The following is a 14,118-nucleotide window of genomic DNA, read 5'->3' as shown; positions in this document are numbered from 1 at the left end:
GGTGTTGGGGGAGATATTGGGGTCTATAGGGGGTGTTGGGGAGGGTATTGGGGTCCCGGGGGGATCTACACATGGGGCTGCCCCACGCTGGGCTGTACCACCAGTGGGGGTGTTTCCATGTGCAGCGGGAGCACCCATGGGTGACCTCCCCTGTTTTTGGGGTCCCCCCCCAGGCGCGATGCCGTTGTCCCGCAGCGTCTCGGTGAGCTCCCTGCCGGGGCTGGAGGATTGGGGGGGCCCCGGGGCCCCCGAGAACGTCGTCCTCTTTGAGGTGGCCTGGGAGGTGGCCAACAAGGGTGAGCACCCATGGAAGACCCCCCCATAGCCCCCTCTGAAACCCCCCATCCCACTCCAGACCCCCCATTGGACCCCAAAACCCACCCTGATGCCCTTAAACCCCCTCCCAGCACCCGTGGGACACCTCAAGACCCCCCCGGCACCCCCCAAAGCACCCATAGAACCATATGGGACCCCCCCAGGACCCTCCAACCACCCCATAGCACCCGTAAGAACTTATAGGACCCCCCCAAGACCCTCCAAGCCCCCCATAGGACCCCCCAAGACCCCTAACACCCCCCCCCATGGGACCCTATGGGACCCCCCTACCAGGGGGTCTGGGCTATCCCATCATGCTTTGAACTGAGGGGAGGGGCCAGAGCCCCCCAGAGGACTCTGGGATAGATGGGGGATGCCCTGAGGCATTGTGGGATGTGCCACCCCCCCGCAGGGCAATGTGGGTTGGTCCAGGTGCATCATGGGATACTCTGAGGCCTACTGACCTGGGGGATGCAGCCTAACCCTGGTGCATTGTGGGATCATGGCGGCTTCCAGTTCTATGTGGGCGCATGGTGTTCCCCATTGCATTGTGGGGTCATGGCGATCCCCACTGTGGGCCAGTGGCCCCCCCAGGTTGCATTCTGGGGTCATGGTGGCCCCCAGTGCCCTGTACTCTCATGGGCCCCTCCCATTGCATTGTGGGATCATGGCGCCCCCCAGTGCCCTCCAGGCTAATGGCGGCCCCGTTACACTGTGGCATCATGGCGCCCCGCAGTGCCCCGCAGGCTAATGGCGGCCCTGTTACACCGTGGGATCATGGCGCCCTGCAGTGCCCCGTAGGCTAATGGCGGCCCCGTTACACCGTGGGATCATGGCGCCCTGCAGTGCCCCGTAGGCTAATGGCGGCCCCGTTACACCGTGGCATCATGGCGCCCCACAGTGCCCCGTAGGCTAATGGCGGCCCCGTTACACCGTGGGATCATGGCGCCCTGCAGTGCCCCGTAGGCTAATGGCGGCCCCGTTACACCGTGGGATCATGGCGCCCTGCAGTGCCCCATAGGCTAATGGCGGCCCCGTTACACCGTGGCATCATGGCGCCCCGCAGTGCCCCGTAGGCTAATGGCGGCCCCGTTACACTTTGGCATCATGGCGCCCCCCAGTGCCCCGTAGGCTAATGGCGGCCCTGTTACACCGTGGGATCATGGCGCCCTGCAGTGCCCTGTAGGCTAATGGCAGCCCTGTTACACCGTGGGATCATGGCGCCCCACAGTGCCCCGTAGGCTAATGGCGGCCCTGTTACACCGTGGGATCATGGCGCCCTGCAGTGCCCCATAGGCTAATGGCGGCCCCGTTACACCGTGGCATCATGGCGCCCCACAGTGCCCCGTAGGCTAATGGCGGCCCCGTTACACCGTGGCATCATGGCGCCCCCCAGTGCCCTGTAGGCTAATGGCGGCCCCCGTGTCCCCCGTGTCGCAGTGGGAGGCATCTACACGGTGCTGCAGACCAAGGCGCGGGTGACGGCGGACGAGTGGGGTGAGAGCTACGTCCTGGTGGGGCCCTACGTGGAGAGCAGCGTCCGCACGCAGGTGGAGCTGCTGGAGCCGCCGCAGCCCGCCCTGCGCCGCACCCTGGCCGCCATGAACGCGCAGGGCTGCAAGGTGGGCACCGGGGGGAAGGGAGGGGTCAAGCAGCACCCATGGGGTCCCCCCCACAGGCACCCGTGGTAAAACCCTCCCCCCTCCGTCCGGGTGCTGCCCTCCCCTCCCCCTGCACGTGGGGGCTATTTTTAGCCCCCTCCACCCCCAGCTCCCGTTACCGGGAATGTTGGGAAAGGTCACGGCTTCCCCTCCCCCCCACCCCCCCCAAACCAGGGGCTGGGGCCCGGAGTGGGGGGCATTGGTCACGTTTTGGGGCTTACTTCACCTATTTTGGGGTTATTCAATTTATTGTGGGGCTATTTCATCCATTTGGGGGATATTTTGCCCACTTTGGGCCTTATTTCACCCATTTTGGGGTTATTTAATCTATTTGGGGGCTATTTTATCCATTTGGGGGGTATTTTACCCATTTTGAGGCTTATTTCACCCATTTTGGGGTTATTTAATCCATTTGGAGGCTATTTTATCCATTTGGGGGGTATTTTACCCATTTTGAGGCTTATTTCACCCATTTTGGGGGACACTGCACCCCCTTTTGGGAGTTGTATCCCTTTCTTGAATCTCTTTCACCCATTTTGTGACTTACTAACCCATTTTGAGGTTATTTTAACAGTTTTGGCATTATTTTACCCATTTGAAGAAATTAGTTTTTTGGATTTATTACATCCATTTGGGAGTTATTTTACCCATTTGGGGTTAATTAACTTAGTTTTGGGGCTATTTCACCTGTTTTGGGAACATTAAACCATTGAGGGATGCTAAGTGCTCTGGGTACCACTTTAGGCATGTGGGATGCTAAAGGGACCCTATTGAGGGATGGTGAGTGCTCTGGGTACCACTTTAGGGATGCGGGATGATGGAGAGGACCCCATTGAGGGATGCTGAGTGCTCTGGGTACCACTTTAGGGATGTGGGATGCTAAAGAGACCCGACTGAGTGATGCTGAATGCTCTGAGTACCACTTTAGGGATGCAGGATGATGCAGAGGACCCCATTGAGCGATGCTGAGTGCTCTGGGTACCACTTAGGGATGTGGGATGCTAAAGAGACCCAACTGAGTGATGCTGAATGCTCTGGGTACCACTTTAGGGATGCAGGATTCTAAAGGGACCCCACTGAGCGATGCTGAGTGCTCTGGGTACCACTTTAGGGATGCGGGATGATGGAGAGGACCCCACTGAGTGATGCTGAGTGCTCTGGGTACCACTTTGGGCTGCCCAGCCCTAGGTGGGAGCTGCTCCATGGGGCCCTGTTGGGTGCAGGTGCACTTTGGGCGCTGGCTCATCGAGGGCAGCCCAGCCGTGGTGCTCCTGGATGTGGGAGCCACCGCCTGGAGCCTGGAGCGCTGGAAGGGGGAGCTCTGGGAGAGCTGCGCCATTGGGGTGCCCTGGTACGACCGCGAGGCCAACGACGCCGTCCTCTTCGGCTTCCTCGTCGCATGGTTCCTAGGAGAGGTGGGGCTGTGGGCCCCAGTGGGGGTTTTGGGGTCCACAGTGGGGTTTATGTGGTCCACAGTGGGGTTTATGGGGTCCCCAGTGGGGTTTATGGGGTCCACAGTGAGGTTTATGGGGTCCCCAATTAGGCTTATGGGGTCCAAAGTGGGGTTTATGGGGCCCAAAGTGGGGTTGTTTGGGTATTCTAAGGTGTCCCCAAGAGGGTTTTAAGGGGCTCTGAGGGGTTTGGGGGGGATTCTGAATGTTTTTGGGGGGTTATGGGGGTCCCAAATAGGGTTTGGGGGTTCCCAAGAGGGTTTGGGGCATTCTAGAAGGGGTTTTGGGTGGGTTCGGGGGAGGTTGGGGTCTGCAAGAGGGTTTGGGGGGGTTCTAGAATGGGTTTTGGGTGGGTTCGGGGGAGGTTGGGGTCTCGAAGAGGGTTTGGGGGGGTTCTAGAATGGGTTTTGGGTGGGTTCGGGGCGGTTTGGGGTCTCCAAGAAGGTTTTGGGTCCCTTTGGGCACTGTCTTTGTGTCCCGGCCGCCCTTTGCCTTGCCCCAACTGCAACTGCCCCACACCGGGGGGGTTCCCCCCATTGCCCCTGACCCCGAGGGGTGTGTTCCCCCCCCGCAGTTTGCGGCGCAGAGCGAGGAGCGGCCGTTCATCGTGGGGCACTTCCACGAGTGGCTGGCGGGGCTGGGGCTGGTGCTGAGCCGCGCGCGGCGCCTGCCGGTCGCCACCATCTTCACCACGCACGCGACGCTGCTGGGCCGGTACCTGTGCGCCGGCAGCGTGGACTTCTACAACAACCTGCACAGCGTGAGCCCACGCGGAGGGGGCATACGGGGTGTATGGGGTGTATGGGATGTGGGATGTGGGTATGGAATGTGGGCTATGTGGTATGGGATATGGGTGTGGGGTATGGGATAGGGAGTATGGGGTATAGGATACAGGGTATGGGGTATGGATTATGGGATATGGTGTATGGGATGTGGGATATGGTGTATGTGATGTAGGGGATATGAGGTATGGGTTATGGGGTATGGGATAGGGGGTGTAGGAACATGGTGGGAGGGATTTGGAATGAGGGGAGCTGAAGAAGGGGGGGATATGGCAAGAGAATGGGGAAACTCGGGGGGGGGAGACACCTCCATAGCGAGGTGAGAACTGGGGCAGGGGGCATGGAACGCATGGGGGGCACCTTGTGTGAGCAGAACCCAGGGAGGGGGCAGTTGGGTCTGGGGGGAACGTTGTGAGGGACAGACCCTACAAAGGACAAACCCAGCTGGGGGACCACTAAGAGGGACGGACCAAGGTGGTAGTGAGGGGGGGAGCTTGGCCTGTGAGGACTCTGTGGGTCCAGGGCGGCACTTGTGGGTCCGGGGGGTTACTTATGGGTCACAGCCCCCCCTCCATGCAGTTTGACGTGGACAAGGAGGCGGGTGAGCGGCAGATCTACCACCGGTACTGCCTGGAGCGCGCGGCCGCGCACTGCGCCCATGTGCTCACCACCGTGTCCCACGTGACCGCTGCCGAGGCCGAGCACCTCCTCAAGCGCAAACCCGGTGCGTGCCCCTATGGGGTCCCTATAGCTCCTATGGGGGTCCCTATAACCCTTACGGGAGGTCCCTATAGCCCCTATGGGGTCCCTATAGCTCCTATGGGGGTCCCTATAACCCTTACGGGAGGTAGCTATAGCCCCTATGGGGTCCCTATAGCTCCTATGGGGGTCCCTAAAGCCCCTATGGGGTCCCTATAACCCTTACGGGAGGTCCCTATAGCCCCTATGGGGTCCCTATAGCTCCTATGGGGGTCCCTATAACCCTTACGGGAGGTCCCTATAGCCCCTATGGGGTCCCTATAGCTCCTATGGGGGTCCCTATAACCCTTACGGGAGGTACCTATAGCCCCTATGGGGTCCCTATAGCTCCTATGGGGGTCCCTAAAGCCCCTATGGGGTCCCTATAACCCTTACGGGAGGTCCCTATAGCCCCTATGGGGTCCCTATAGCTCCTATGGGGGTCCCTAAAGCCCCTATGGGGTCCCTATAACCCTTACGGGAGGTCCCTATAGCCCCTATGGGGTCCCTATAGCTCCTATGGGGGTCCCTATAACCCTTACGGGAGGTCCCTATAGCCCCTATGGGGTTCCTATAGCTCCTATGGGGGTCCCTAAAGCCCCTATGGGGTCCCTACAGCCCCTATGGGGGGCTCTGTAGCTCATATAGGGGTCCCTATAGCCCCTATGAGGATCCCTATAGCCCCTATGGGAGGTCCCTATAGCCCCTATGCGGGTCCCTACAGCCCCTATGGGGGACCCCAACGCACCCTGAAGGGGGGGCCAGCACATAAAGGACCCCAGTGTTGACACAGGAACGCCCCTGGGTGGAGCTGGATGTAAGCACAGCTCCATAGGGAGCTACAGGGGAACCTCAATGATGCCATAGGGGCAGCAGGGACCCCAAAACCACCATGGGGGCACTCCAGGTCCCCAACATCCCCAGGGAGCACCCAAACCACTCCCTTTGAAGCACCCAGGGCCCCATAGAAGGACCCTGGGGGACCCCCAAAAGGGCTCCAGGAGGGTCCCAGCAGTTGGGGTCCCTCCCCCCCCCGTTTGTGCCCCCCCAGACCTGGTGACCCCCAATGGGCTGAATGTGCGCAAGTTCTCGGCCATGCACGAGTTCCAGAACCTGCATGCGCAGAGCAAGGCGCGGGTGCAGGAGTTTGTGCGGGGCCACTTCTATGGGTCAGTGCCAGTGGGGAGGCTGGGGGGGGTCAAAGGGGCCGGGGGGTGGGCAAAGGGGCTGGTGGGGGGGGGCAAAGGGGTTGGGGGGGCTGGGGGGTGCAAAGGGGCTGGGGGGGCAAAGGGATTGGGGGCAGAAAGGGGTGGGGGGCAAAGGGGCTGGGGGGGCAAAGGGGCTTGTGGGGGGCAAGAGGGTTGGGGGGGACCAAAGGGCCTTGGGGGGGTTTCAAGAGGTTTTGGGTGGGGATTTGGGGCCATTGGAGGGGATTTGGGGCCATTGGGGGGCATTTGGGGACCCCCCTTCAAGTGCTGGGGTCCCTGCAGGCACCTGGATTTCGACCTGGACAAGACCCTGTTCTTCTTCATCGCGGGGCGCTACGAGTTCTCCAACAAGGGAGCAGACATCTTCCTGGAGGCGCTGGCGCGGCTCAACTACCTGCTGCGGGTGCCAGGATGGGATGGGATGGGATGGGAGAGGGAGATGGGATGGGGTGGGGTAGGAGAGGGATATGGGATGGAGCATGTGGATTGTGGGGACCTGGCAGGGAATGTGGGGACAGAGATGCGGGAGCAAAAGGGGCAAGGGGAAGAGATGGGGGGGGGGGCATAGGATGGGGACATGGGAGGAGAAAAGGGGGACCTGGAAGGGCCATGGAGGGGCACTGGGGGTTAATGAGGGATGGGGGGACACCTGGGGACAGTGAGGACCCCGCTGTGCTGCAGGTGAACAGCAGCGAGGTGACGGTGGTGGCCTTCTTCATCATGCCCGCCCGCACCAACAACTTCAACGTGGAGTCACTCAAGGGCCAGGCCGTGCGCAAGCAGCTCTGGTGGGAACCCAAAGCACCCCAAAACAGCCCCAGCCCCCCCAAAAACACCCCTAAAACACCCTGAAACACCCCAAAACAATGCCAGAGCCACCCCAAAATACCCCCAAACCACCTCAAAAATGCCCCCAAAACCTTCCAAAACACCCCAACCCCTCAAATACCTACCAGAACACCCCCAAAACCACCCCAAACCACCCCTGGGACCCATCTGACCATCCATTTCCTTCCTCCCCCCCCTTCCCACAGGGACACGGCCAATGCCGTGAAGGAGAAGTTTGGGAAGAAGCTCTACGAGTCGCTGCTGGTGTGAGGAACCCCCTCAACCCCCTCTTGGACACTGGGATTGATCCCCCCAATCCCATTTCCCAGCCTCCCCATCCTGTCTTTATCCTCCCTCCCCCATCCCAAGTTTGAGCCCCCCCATCCCATCCTTCCCAGTGGGAATCTCCCAGACATGAACAAGATGCTGGACCGGGAGGACTTCACCATGATGAAACGTGCCATCTTTGCCACCCAGGTATGGCCCCAGTGGGATGGGGTAGGGGTATGGCTATGGGATGTGGGTTCCTGGGATACAGGCTATGGATGTGGGATGTGGAGATGGGATGTGTGTGTCCCTCCTCAGCGTCAGTCCTTCCCCCCCGTGTGCACCCACAACATGCTGGACGATGCCACCGATCCCATCCTGACCACGATCCGGCGCATCGGGCTCTTCAACAGCAGCAACGACAGGGTCAAGGTGACGCTGGGGGGCATGGGGGGGTGGTGATGAAGGGGGGGGGGGGAGATTCGGGTTGTTTGGGGGGGATTTAGGGGGTTTCCAGGTGGGATTTGGGGCTCCATGGGGTGGGGTGGGGTCCATGGATTGGGGTTTTGGGGTCCATGGAGGGTATTTTGGGCTCCCAGATGTGATTTGAGGCTCCCAGATGTGATCTGGGGCTCCCTGTGCTGCCTTTCCCCCCCCCCAGATCATTTTCCACCCCGAGTTCCTGTCCTCCACCAGCCCCCTCCTGCCCGTGGACTACGAGGAGTTCGTGCGGGGCTGCCACTTGGGGGTCTTCCCCTCTTACTACGAGCCCTGGGGGTACACCCCAGGTAAGAACCCATGTGGGCCCCCCCCCAAGCCCCAACACCCCCAAAGGCACCTGAGGACCCACCCTTTGACCCCTCCCTCTTTCTGCTCCAAGCTGAGTGCACGGTCATGGGCATCCCCAGCGTCTCCACCAACCTCTCGGGCTTCGGGTGCTTCATGGAGGAGCACATCGCAGACCCCTCGGCCTACGGTCAGTGGGGGGACATTGGAGAACACTGGGTGATGGGGGGGTCCCTGTATCCTTTGTCCTTGCCTTGCTGGGTCCCTTGGTCCTTGTCCCCTTGGATCCTTACTCTCTGGTCCGTTGGGGGACACTGGGTGATGGGGGAGTCCCCATATCCCTCATCCTTGCCTCGCTGGGTCCCTTGGTCCTTGGGTCTTTGTCCCCTTGGGTCCTGGCTCTGTGGTCCCTTGCCCCCCCCCGTCCTTGGTCCCCATGTCCCTGTCTCCCATCGGACGCCATCCCCATCTCCCTCTGCTCCCATAGGGATCTACATCGTGGACCGGCGGTTCCGGGCCCCGGAGGAGTCGTGCGCGCAGCTCACGGCCTTCCTGTACGGCTTCTGCCAGCAGAGCCGGCGGCAGCGCATCGTGCAGCGCAACCGCACCGAGCGCCTCTCCGACCTGCTCGACTGGAAGTACCTGGGCAGGGTGAGAGCGGGGGGGTGAAGGGGGGTGCGGGGGGGGGGCTATCTCACCCCCCTGACTTTCTGCCTCCCCCCCCCCCCAGTATTACACCTTCGCCCGGCGCATGGCACTGGCCAAAGCCTTTCCTGAGAATTTCACCTACGACCCCCCCGAGGCTGCAGCTGTGAGTTTGTGTCCCCATATCCCTGTATCTGCGTATCCCATATCCCATGTCCCATATCCCTATATCCCATGTCCCATACCCCATATCCCCATGTCCCATATCCCTATATCCCATGTCCCATATCCCATGTCCCCATATCCCCATGTCCCATACCCCATATCCCCATGTCCCATACCCCATATCCCCATGTCCCATATCCCCGTATCCCAGATCCAATGTCCCTATCCCTATATCCCATACCCGCACATCCCATATCCCCATGTCCCATATCCCATGTCCCCATATCCCATATCCTACACCCCACATCCCATACCCCATATCCCATATCCCCATGTCCCCACATCCCATATCCGCATGTCCCCACATCCCATATCCCATATCCCCATGTCCCCACATCCCATATCCCGTATCCCCATGTCCCCACATCCCATATCCTATATCCCATATCCCCATGGCCCCATTCCCACTCTCCCCTCCCCATTCCAGGGTTTCCGGTACCCACGCCCGGCCTCGGTGCCGCCGTCCCCGGCCCTTTCCCGCCTCTCCAGCCCCCGGCACAGCGACGAGGAGGATGAGCGCTACGACGAGGAGGAAGAAGCCGCCAAGGACAGAGTCAACATCCGGCGCCCCCCGAGCCCCCCCGGGCTCCCCACCAGGAACTGACCCCCGGGTCCCTGCCCCACGAGGAACAGCCCAATGGCAAGTGTGGCTCAGCACTTGGATCATACCATTATGGGGTGGGGGGGGGATTCGGGGCGTACCCACCTCTGTCAGCCCCACAGCACTCGCTCAGGCTCAGCCCCACATATATGGGGGGGTTCTGGGGTGCCCTGTATCCCCCCCCATCACCTCAATGCCTTCACAGTGCCTGGGCTCAGCCCCACAGCAAAATGGGGAGCCCCATATCACAAAGAGGGGGGGGGATATGGGGCAGCCCCACATACACACACTCCACCCCCCAAGTGTGGGTCCGGGGGGGACCCCACATCCGTCCGTCCCCCCCCGGCACATGGATAATAAAGGTGCTTCACACCCACCCCAATGACTGGGTCCATGGGAGGGAGGTGTGTGTGATTTTAGGGGTCCCCACACCCTAAGTGTGGGGCTGGTTGGGGAGGAAAAATAATGGGTCGATTTTGGGAGGGGTGTCCCACTTTAACGGGCTGTTTTGGGCCCCCCCCACATTGTGGCCAACTTTGGTGTATCCCCCAGTTTGGGAGCAGTTTTGGGGCTCCCCCCACAAGGATGTGACTTGGGGGGGGGCGGTTTCGTGGCACCCCCTAATTATGGGCCCCTTTCAGGCCCCCCCCCGGATGTGGAGGGGGTGGTTTTGGGGTTCCCCCCCCGCCCTTTGAGTCACCTCCGGCCCCCACGTGGCTCTGGGAGGGGTGCGAAGGGGGCGTGGAAGGGGGGCGTGGCCATGGGCGGGGTGGGTGGGGCCTCGGGGGGGTTTCCCCGCGCGCGCCGGGCGCGGGGGGGCACAGACGCGGCCATGGGGGGTCCCGCGCTCGGGCGCCTCCTACTGCTGGTGACCGGGGCCGGCGCGATGCTGCGGTGAGGGGCGAGGGGGGGGGCTCAACTGGGGGAGGGGGTCAATGTGGGGGGGAGGAATAAGGGATGGGGAGTAAATGATGGGCGGGGGAGGCATGAGTTTGGGGGGATCCTGAAGGGGGGCGGGAAAGGGGTTTTGGGGGGGGGGAACACATGGATATTTGGGGGGGAACAATTGGGTTTTGGGGGGTCCTGGTGGGGGAGGGGTCTCATGGGGGGGGGAATGGGGGTGATGGGGGAGTTCCAGGGGGTGAGGGATGTGGGAATGTTGGGGGGGTGGGGGAATCGGACAACTTGGGGGGGGTTAAGTTTTTTTGGGGTGAGGATGGAAGAGTCCAAAGGGGGGGATGCGCAGGGGGTTCCCATGGGGGGAGGGGTCTTTTGGAGGGGGGTAAGGGGTAAAAGTGGGGGGACACCCTTTGCGGGGGGAACCTGAGGTTTGGGGTACCCGGGGGGGGGGGAGTTGGGGGTTATCGGGGGGGGGGGGGGATGAGCAAGAACGGGGTTCCCATGGCTGGGGGATGGGTGTCCGGGGGGGGGGATGGGCGGGGGGTCCCGGGTTTCCCACTGGGGGGAGGGGCAGGGCTCTCGCGGTCCTGGGCGGGGCCCGGCGGGGGCAGGAGCCGGTCGGACCCGCTCAGCCCCGGCCCCACCCGCGGGGGCGTGACCCCACGCCTGACCTTTGACCTTTAGGGTGACCTCCCCCCCCCCAAAGGGTGACCTCGGGCTTTGGGGTCCTTTGTAACCGCTTCCCCAGGGGGCGGGGCCTGGGGAACCCCCACTGACGTCATTAAAACCCCTTGGCCACACCCCTTTTGGGTCCCCCCTTTGAACTCATTGACCCCATCCCCTCGTTAACCTGCTTAGGTCACACCCCCTTGGCCCACCCCTCATTAACCGCATCACCTCATTAAGCTCATTAGGACCCAGTAGACCCCTGGGGACCCCCCCTTTTAGCTCATGAATCTCTCATTAAGATCATTATCCCCACCCAAAGAGGCCCCTGGTTCCTCCTTTCTCCCCCCCACATCAGCCTTATTAATTAACCTCATTAAGCTCATTAAGCCTTGGGGAATCTCTGTGGTGGATGCCCCACTCCTGTCCCCCATGTCCCCTCCATTCATTGACCCCATCCCATTCACTGACCCCATCCCATTTACTGACCCCATCCCATTCATTGGCTCCATCCCATTCATTGGCCCCCCCCTCACTGACCACACCCCCCCCCCAGCATCCCCCTGGAGCGGGGTCCCTGGGTCCCCCCCAAGTTCTGGGGGGACTGGGGGGGCCCCCGAAGCCGCAGCGGGGGAGGGGCGGCCGCGGCCCCCGTGCGCCTGCACAACTACATGGATGTGAGTGGGGGGGGCAGGGTGAGGGGGGGACCCCAACCCCAATGGGGAGGGGGGGGGGCAAGGGATGGGGGGGTCCTAAGGAGGAGGGAAGGGGGGGATTGGGGGGGGGCATGATGACGTAATCACGTCGTGTCCCCCCCCACAGGCTCAGTTCTATGGCACCGTGTCCTTGGGGACCCCCCCCCAGCGCTTTCGGGTCATCTTCGACACCGGCTCCGCCGATCTCTGGGTGCCCTCGTCCCGCTGCTGCCTGCTCTACCTGGCCTGCTGTGAGGGGCGGGGCTTAACGGGGGGGCGTGGTCTGATGCCAAAGGGCGTGGCCTGGCGGTGGAGGCGTGGCCAGGCCGGGGCTCCGCTGGGTCCTGACGCCCCCGCCTCCCCTAGGGCTGCACCCCCATTACCAACCCGCGCTGTCCTGCACCCACCGGCCCAACGGCACCGCCTTCGCCATCAGCTACGGCAGCGGGAGCCTCCGGGGCTTCCTGAGCGAGGACACGCTCACGGTGGGGCTCGGCGAAGGGGCCGGACCGGATGCATTGGGTGCCAATGGTGGGGGAGGTTCCCCCATTCACTGCCCCCGGGGATGCTCTGCCCCACAGGTGGCCAACGTCTCGGTGCCGGGGCAAACGTTCGCCGAGGCTGTGGCTCTGCCGGGCCTGGCCTTCGCAGCCGCGCGCTTCGATGGGGTGCTGGGGCTGGCGTACCCCAGCGCTGCCGCCGGCCCCGCGCGGCCCGTGTTCGACACCATGATGCACAACCGGCTCTTCAGCAGCAACGTCTTCTCCTTCCGCCTGCGCAGGTAATGTGGTTACAGCCTGAGGCAGCCCCTGACCACAGCCCAAGTACCCCCTGACTGCACCGTAACCACCCCTTTACTACACCGTAACTACCCCCTGACTACACCGTAACTATCCCTTGGCTACACTGTAACTACATCACAACTACTCCTTGACTACACCGTAATTAACCCTTGAATACACTGTAACTACCCCTTGACTACACCACAGCTACGCCTTGAATACACTCTAACTACCCCCTGGCTACACCATAACCACCCCTTCACCGCACTGTAACTACCCCCCAACCACCCACCAACTGCAGCCCAAGTAGCCTCCAACTACACCACAACTACCCCTCAGTTACCCCCCCACAACTGGCCATTGCCTACCCCAAACTGCAGCACAAGTACCCCCCAGTTACACTGTAACTACCCCACAACTACACTGTAATTACCCTCGGAGCCCCCCTAATGCCCCCCCCTCCTGACTGTGGGGTGCAGTGGGGCAGATGAGGGTGACGGAGGGGAGCTGTTGCTGGGGGGCATCGACGAGGAGCAGTTCGAGGGCCCCCTCCACTACATCCCAGTGTCGCGCCGCAGCTACTGGCAGGTGCACATGGAGAGGTGAGACCCCCCCCCCAAACACCCCCAAACCCCTCTACCTGCCCCACAGCACCCCCAAACCCCTCACCCCATAACCTCCCCATTCTGTCCCCCCCCGCAGGGTGTCTGTGGGCTCGCCAGGGTCCATGGGGTGCCGGGACCCCCCCCTTTGCGGGGGGGGCTGCGAGGCTATCGTGGACACGGGCACGTCCCTCATCACCGCCCCCAGCAAGGACATGGCCATACTGCAGCGAGCCCTGGGGGCGATCCCCGCCCTGGGGGGGCAGGTGGGGACCGTACCATGGAGCCCATGTTGTGGGTGGGGGGCACATGGAGCCTTGGGTCCTCGGATGGGGGTGTCCCCTTTGGGGGGGTCCTCACGCCCTCTGTGTTGTGTGTCCCCCCCAGTACCTGCTGGACTGTGACAAGGTCCCGTCCCTGCCCAACATCACCTTTGTGCTGGGGGGGCACGAGTTCACGCTTGGTCCCCAAGACTACGTGCTGCAGGTGGGAACCCCTGCCCCCCATGTCCCCCCCGTCGTATATCCCCTACCCTATACCCCATATCCCATACCCCATATCCCATGTCCCATACCCCCTATCCCATACCCCCTACTCCCTATACCATACCCCCTACCCCATATCCCATACCCCATACCCCCTTATCCCATACCCCCTATCCCATACCCCCTATCCCATACCCCCTACACCATGCCCCATACCCCGTATCCCTTCTCCACTTCCCACTCCCAGGTCTCCAAGTGGGGGGCCCCCACCTGTGTCAGCGGGTTCATGGCCCTGGATGTGCCCCCTCCCGCCGGTCCGCTCTGGATCCTGGGGGACGTGTTCCTTACGCGACATTACGCCGTGTTCGACCGGGACCACGACCGCGTGGGGCTGGCACCCACCAAGTGACACTCAGAGGGGGGTGTCCCCGGGTGACCCCTGCGAGCTGCGGGTGCCCCCCCCGCAGCCGGGGGGGGCCCG

General features: G+C 62.3%; 2 protein-coding genes across 2 annotated transcripts; both read left to right on the top strand.

Moving 5' to 3' along the window:
- Nucleotides 1-148: 148 nt before the first annotated feature.
- GYS1 (glycogen synthase 1) lies at nucleotides 149-9,884 on the top strand. Its single transcript, XM_062638244.1, has 16 exons — nucleotides 149-296; nucleotides 1,756-1,937; nucleotides 3,200-3,391; nucleotides 4,002-4,187; nucleotides 4,789-4,933; nucleotides 5,999-6,116; nucleotides 6,438-6,558; nucleotides 6,837-6,943; nucleotides 7,190-7,249; nucleotides 7,382-7,460; nucleotides 7,569-7,682; nucleotides 7,912-8,038; nucleotides 8,131-8,226; nucleotides 8,524-8,687; nucleotides 8,767-8,847; nucleotides 9,334-9,884. Exons 1-16 carry the CDS (start codon nucleotides 179-181, stop codon nucleotides 9,508-9,510), a joined length of 2,067 nt encoding a protein of 688 aa, XP_062494228.1. The 5' UTR covers nucleotides 149-178; the 3' UTR covers nucleotides 9,511-9,884.
- Nucleotides 9,885-10,298: 414 nt separating this feature from the next.
- On the top strand, nucleotides 10,299-14,055 carry LOC134173829 (cathepsin D-like). The gene is made up of 9 exons (XM_062638243.1): nucleotides 10,299-10,401; nucleotides 11,630-11,750; nucleotides 11,896-12,019; nucleotides 12,135-12,253; nucleotides 12,350-12,549; nucleotides 13,030-13,152; nucleotides 13,253-13,418; nucleotides 13,540-13,638; nucleotides 13,885-14,055. The coding sequence occupies exons 1-9, from the start codon at nucleotides 10,340-10,342 to the stop codon at nucleotides 14,044-14,046; spliced, it is 1,176 nt and encodes a 391-aa protein (XP_062494227.1). The 5' UTR covers nucleotides 10,299-10,339; the 3' UTR covers nucleotides 14,047-14,055.
- The last annotated feature ends 63 nt before the right edge of the window (nucleotides 14,056-14,118 follow it).

The sequence above is a fragment of the Pezoporus occidentalis genome, unplaced genomic scaffold (assembly GCF_034315485.1).
Source record: "Pezoporus occidentalis ecotype Australia unplaced genomic scaffold, CSIRO_AGI_Poc_V1 ctg559, whole genome shotgun sequence".
Classification (NCBI taxonomy): Eukaryota; Metazoa; Chordata; class Aves; order Psittaciformes; family Psittacidae; genus Pezoporus; species Pezoporus occidentalis.
This window is presented reverse-complemented; position numbering and strand designations above follow the sequence as displayed.

What these genes read in the sequence shown, in the direction of transcription:
- GYS1 (XM_062638244.1), top strand. Translation starts at nt 179, where the DNA reads ATGCCGTTGTCCCGCAGCGTCTCGGTGAGCTCCCTGCCGGGGCTGGAG. An exon ending in GTGCCATCTTTGCCACCCAG is followed by an intron (nt 7,461 to 7,568) that starts GTATGGCCCCAG and finishes GTCCCTCCTCAG; the next exon opens with CGTCAGTCCTTCCCCCCCGT. An exon ending in CGCAGACCCCTCGGCCTACG is followed by an intron (nt 8,227 to 8,523) that starts GTCAGTGGGGGG and finishes CTGCTCCCATAG; the next exon opens with GGATCTACATCGTGGACCGG.
- LOC134173829 (XM_062638243.1), top strand. Translation starts at nt 10,340, where the DNA reads ATGGGGGGTCCCGCGCTCGGGCGCCTCCTACTGCTGGTGACCGGGGCC. An exon ending in GGGGCCGGCGCGATGCTGCG is followed by an intron (nt 10,402 to 11,629) that starts GTGAGGGGCGAG and finishes CCCCCCCCCCAG; the next exon opens with CATCCCCCTGGAGCGGGGTC. An exon ending in TCCCCGCCCTGGGGGGGCAG is followed by an intron (nt 13,419 to 13,539) that starts GTGGGGACCGTA and finishes TGTCCCCCCCAG; the next exon opens with TACCTGCTGGACTGTGACAA.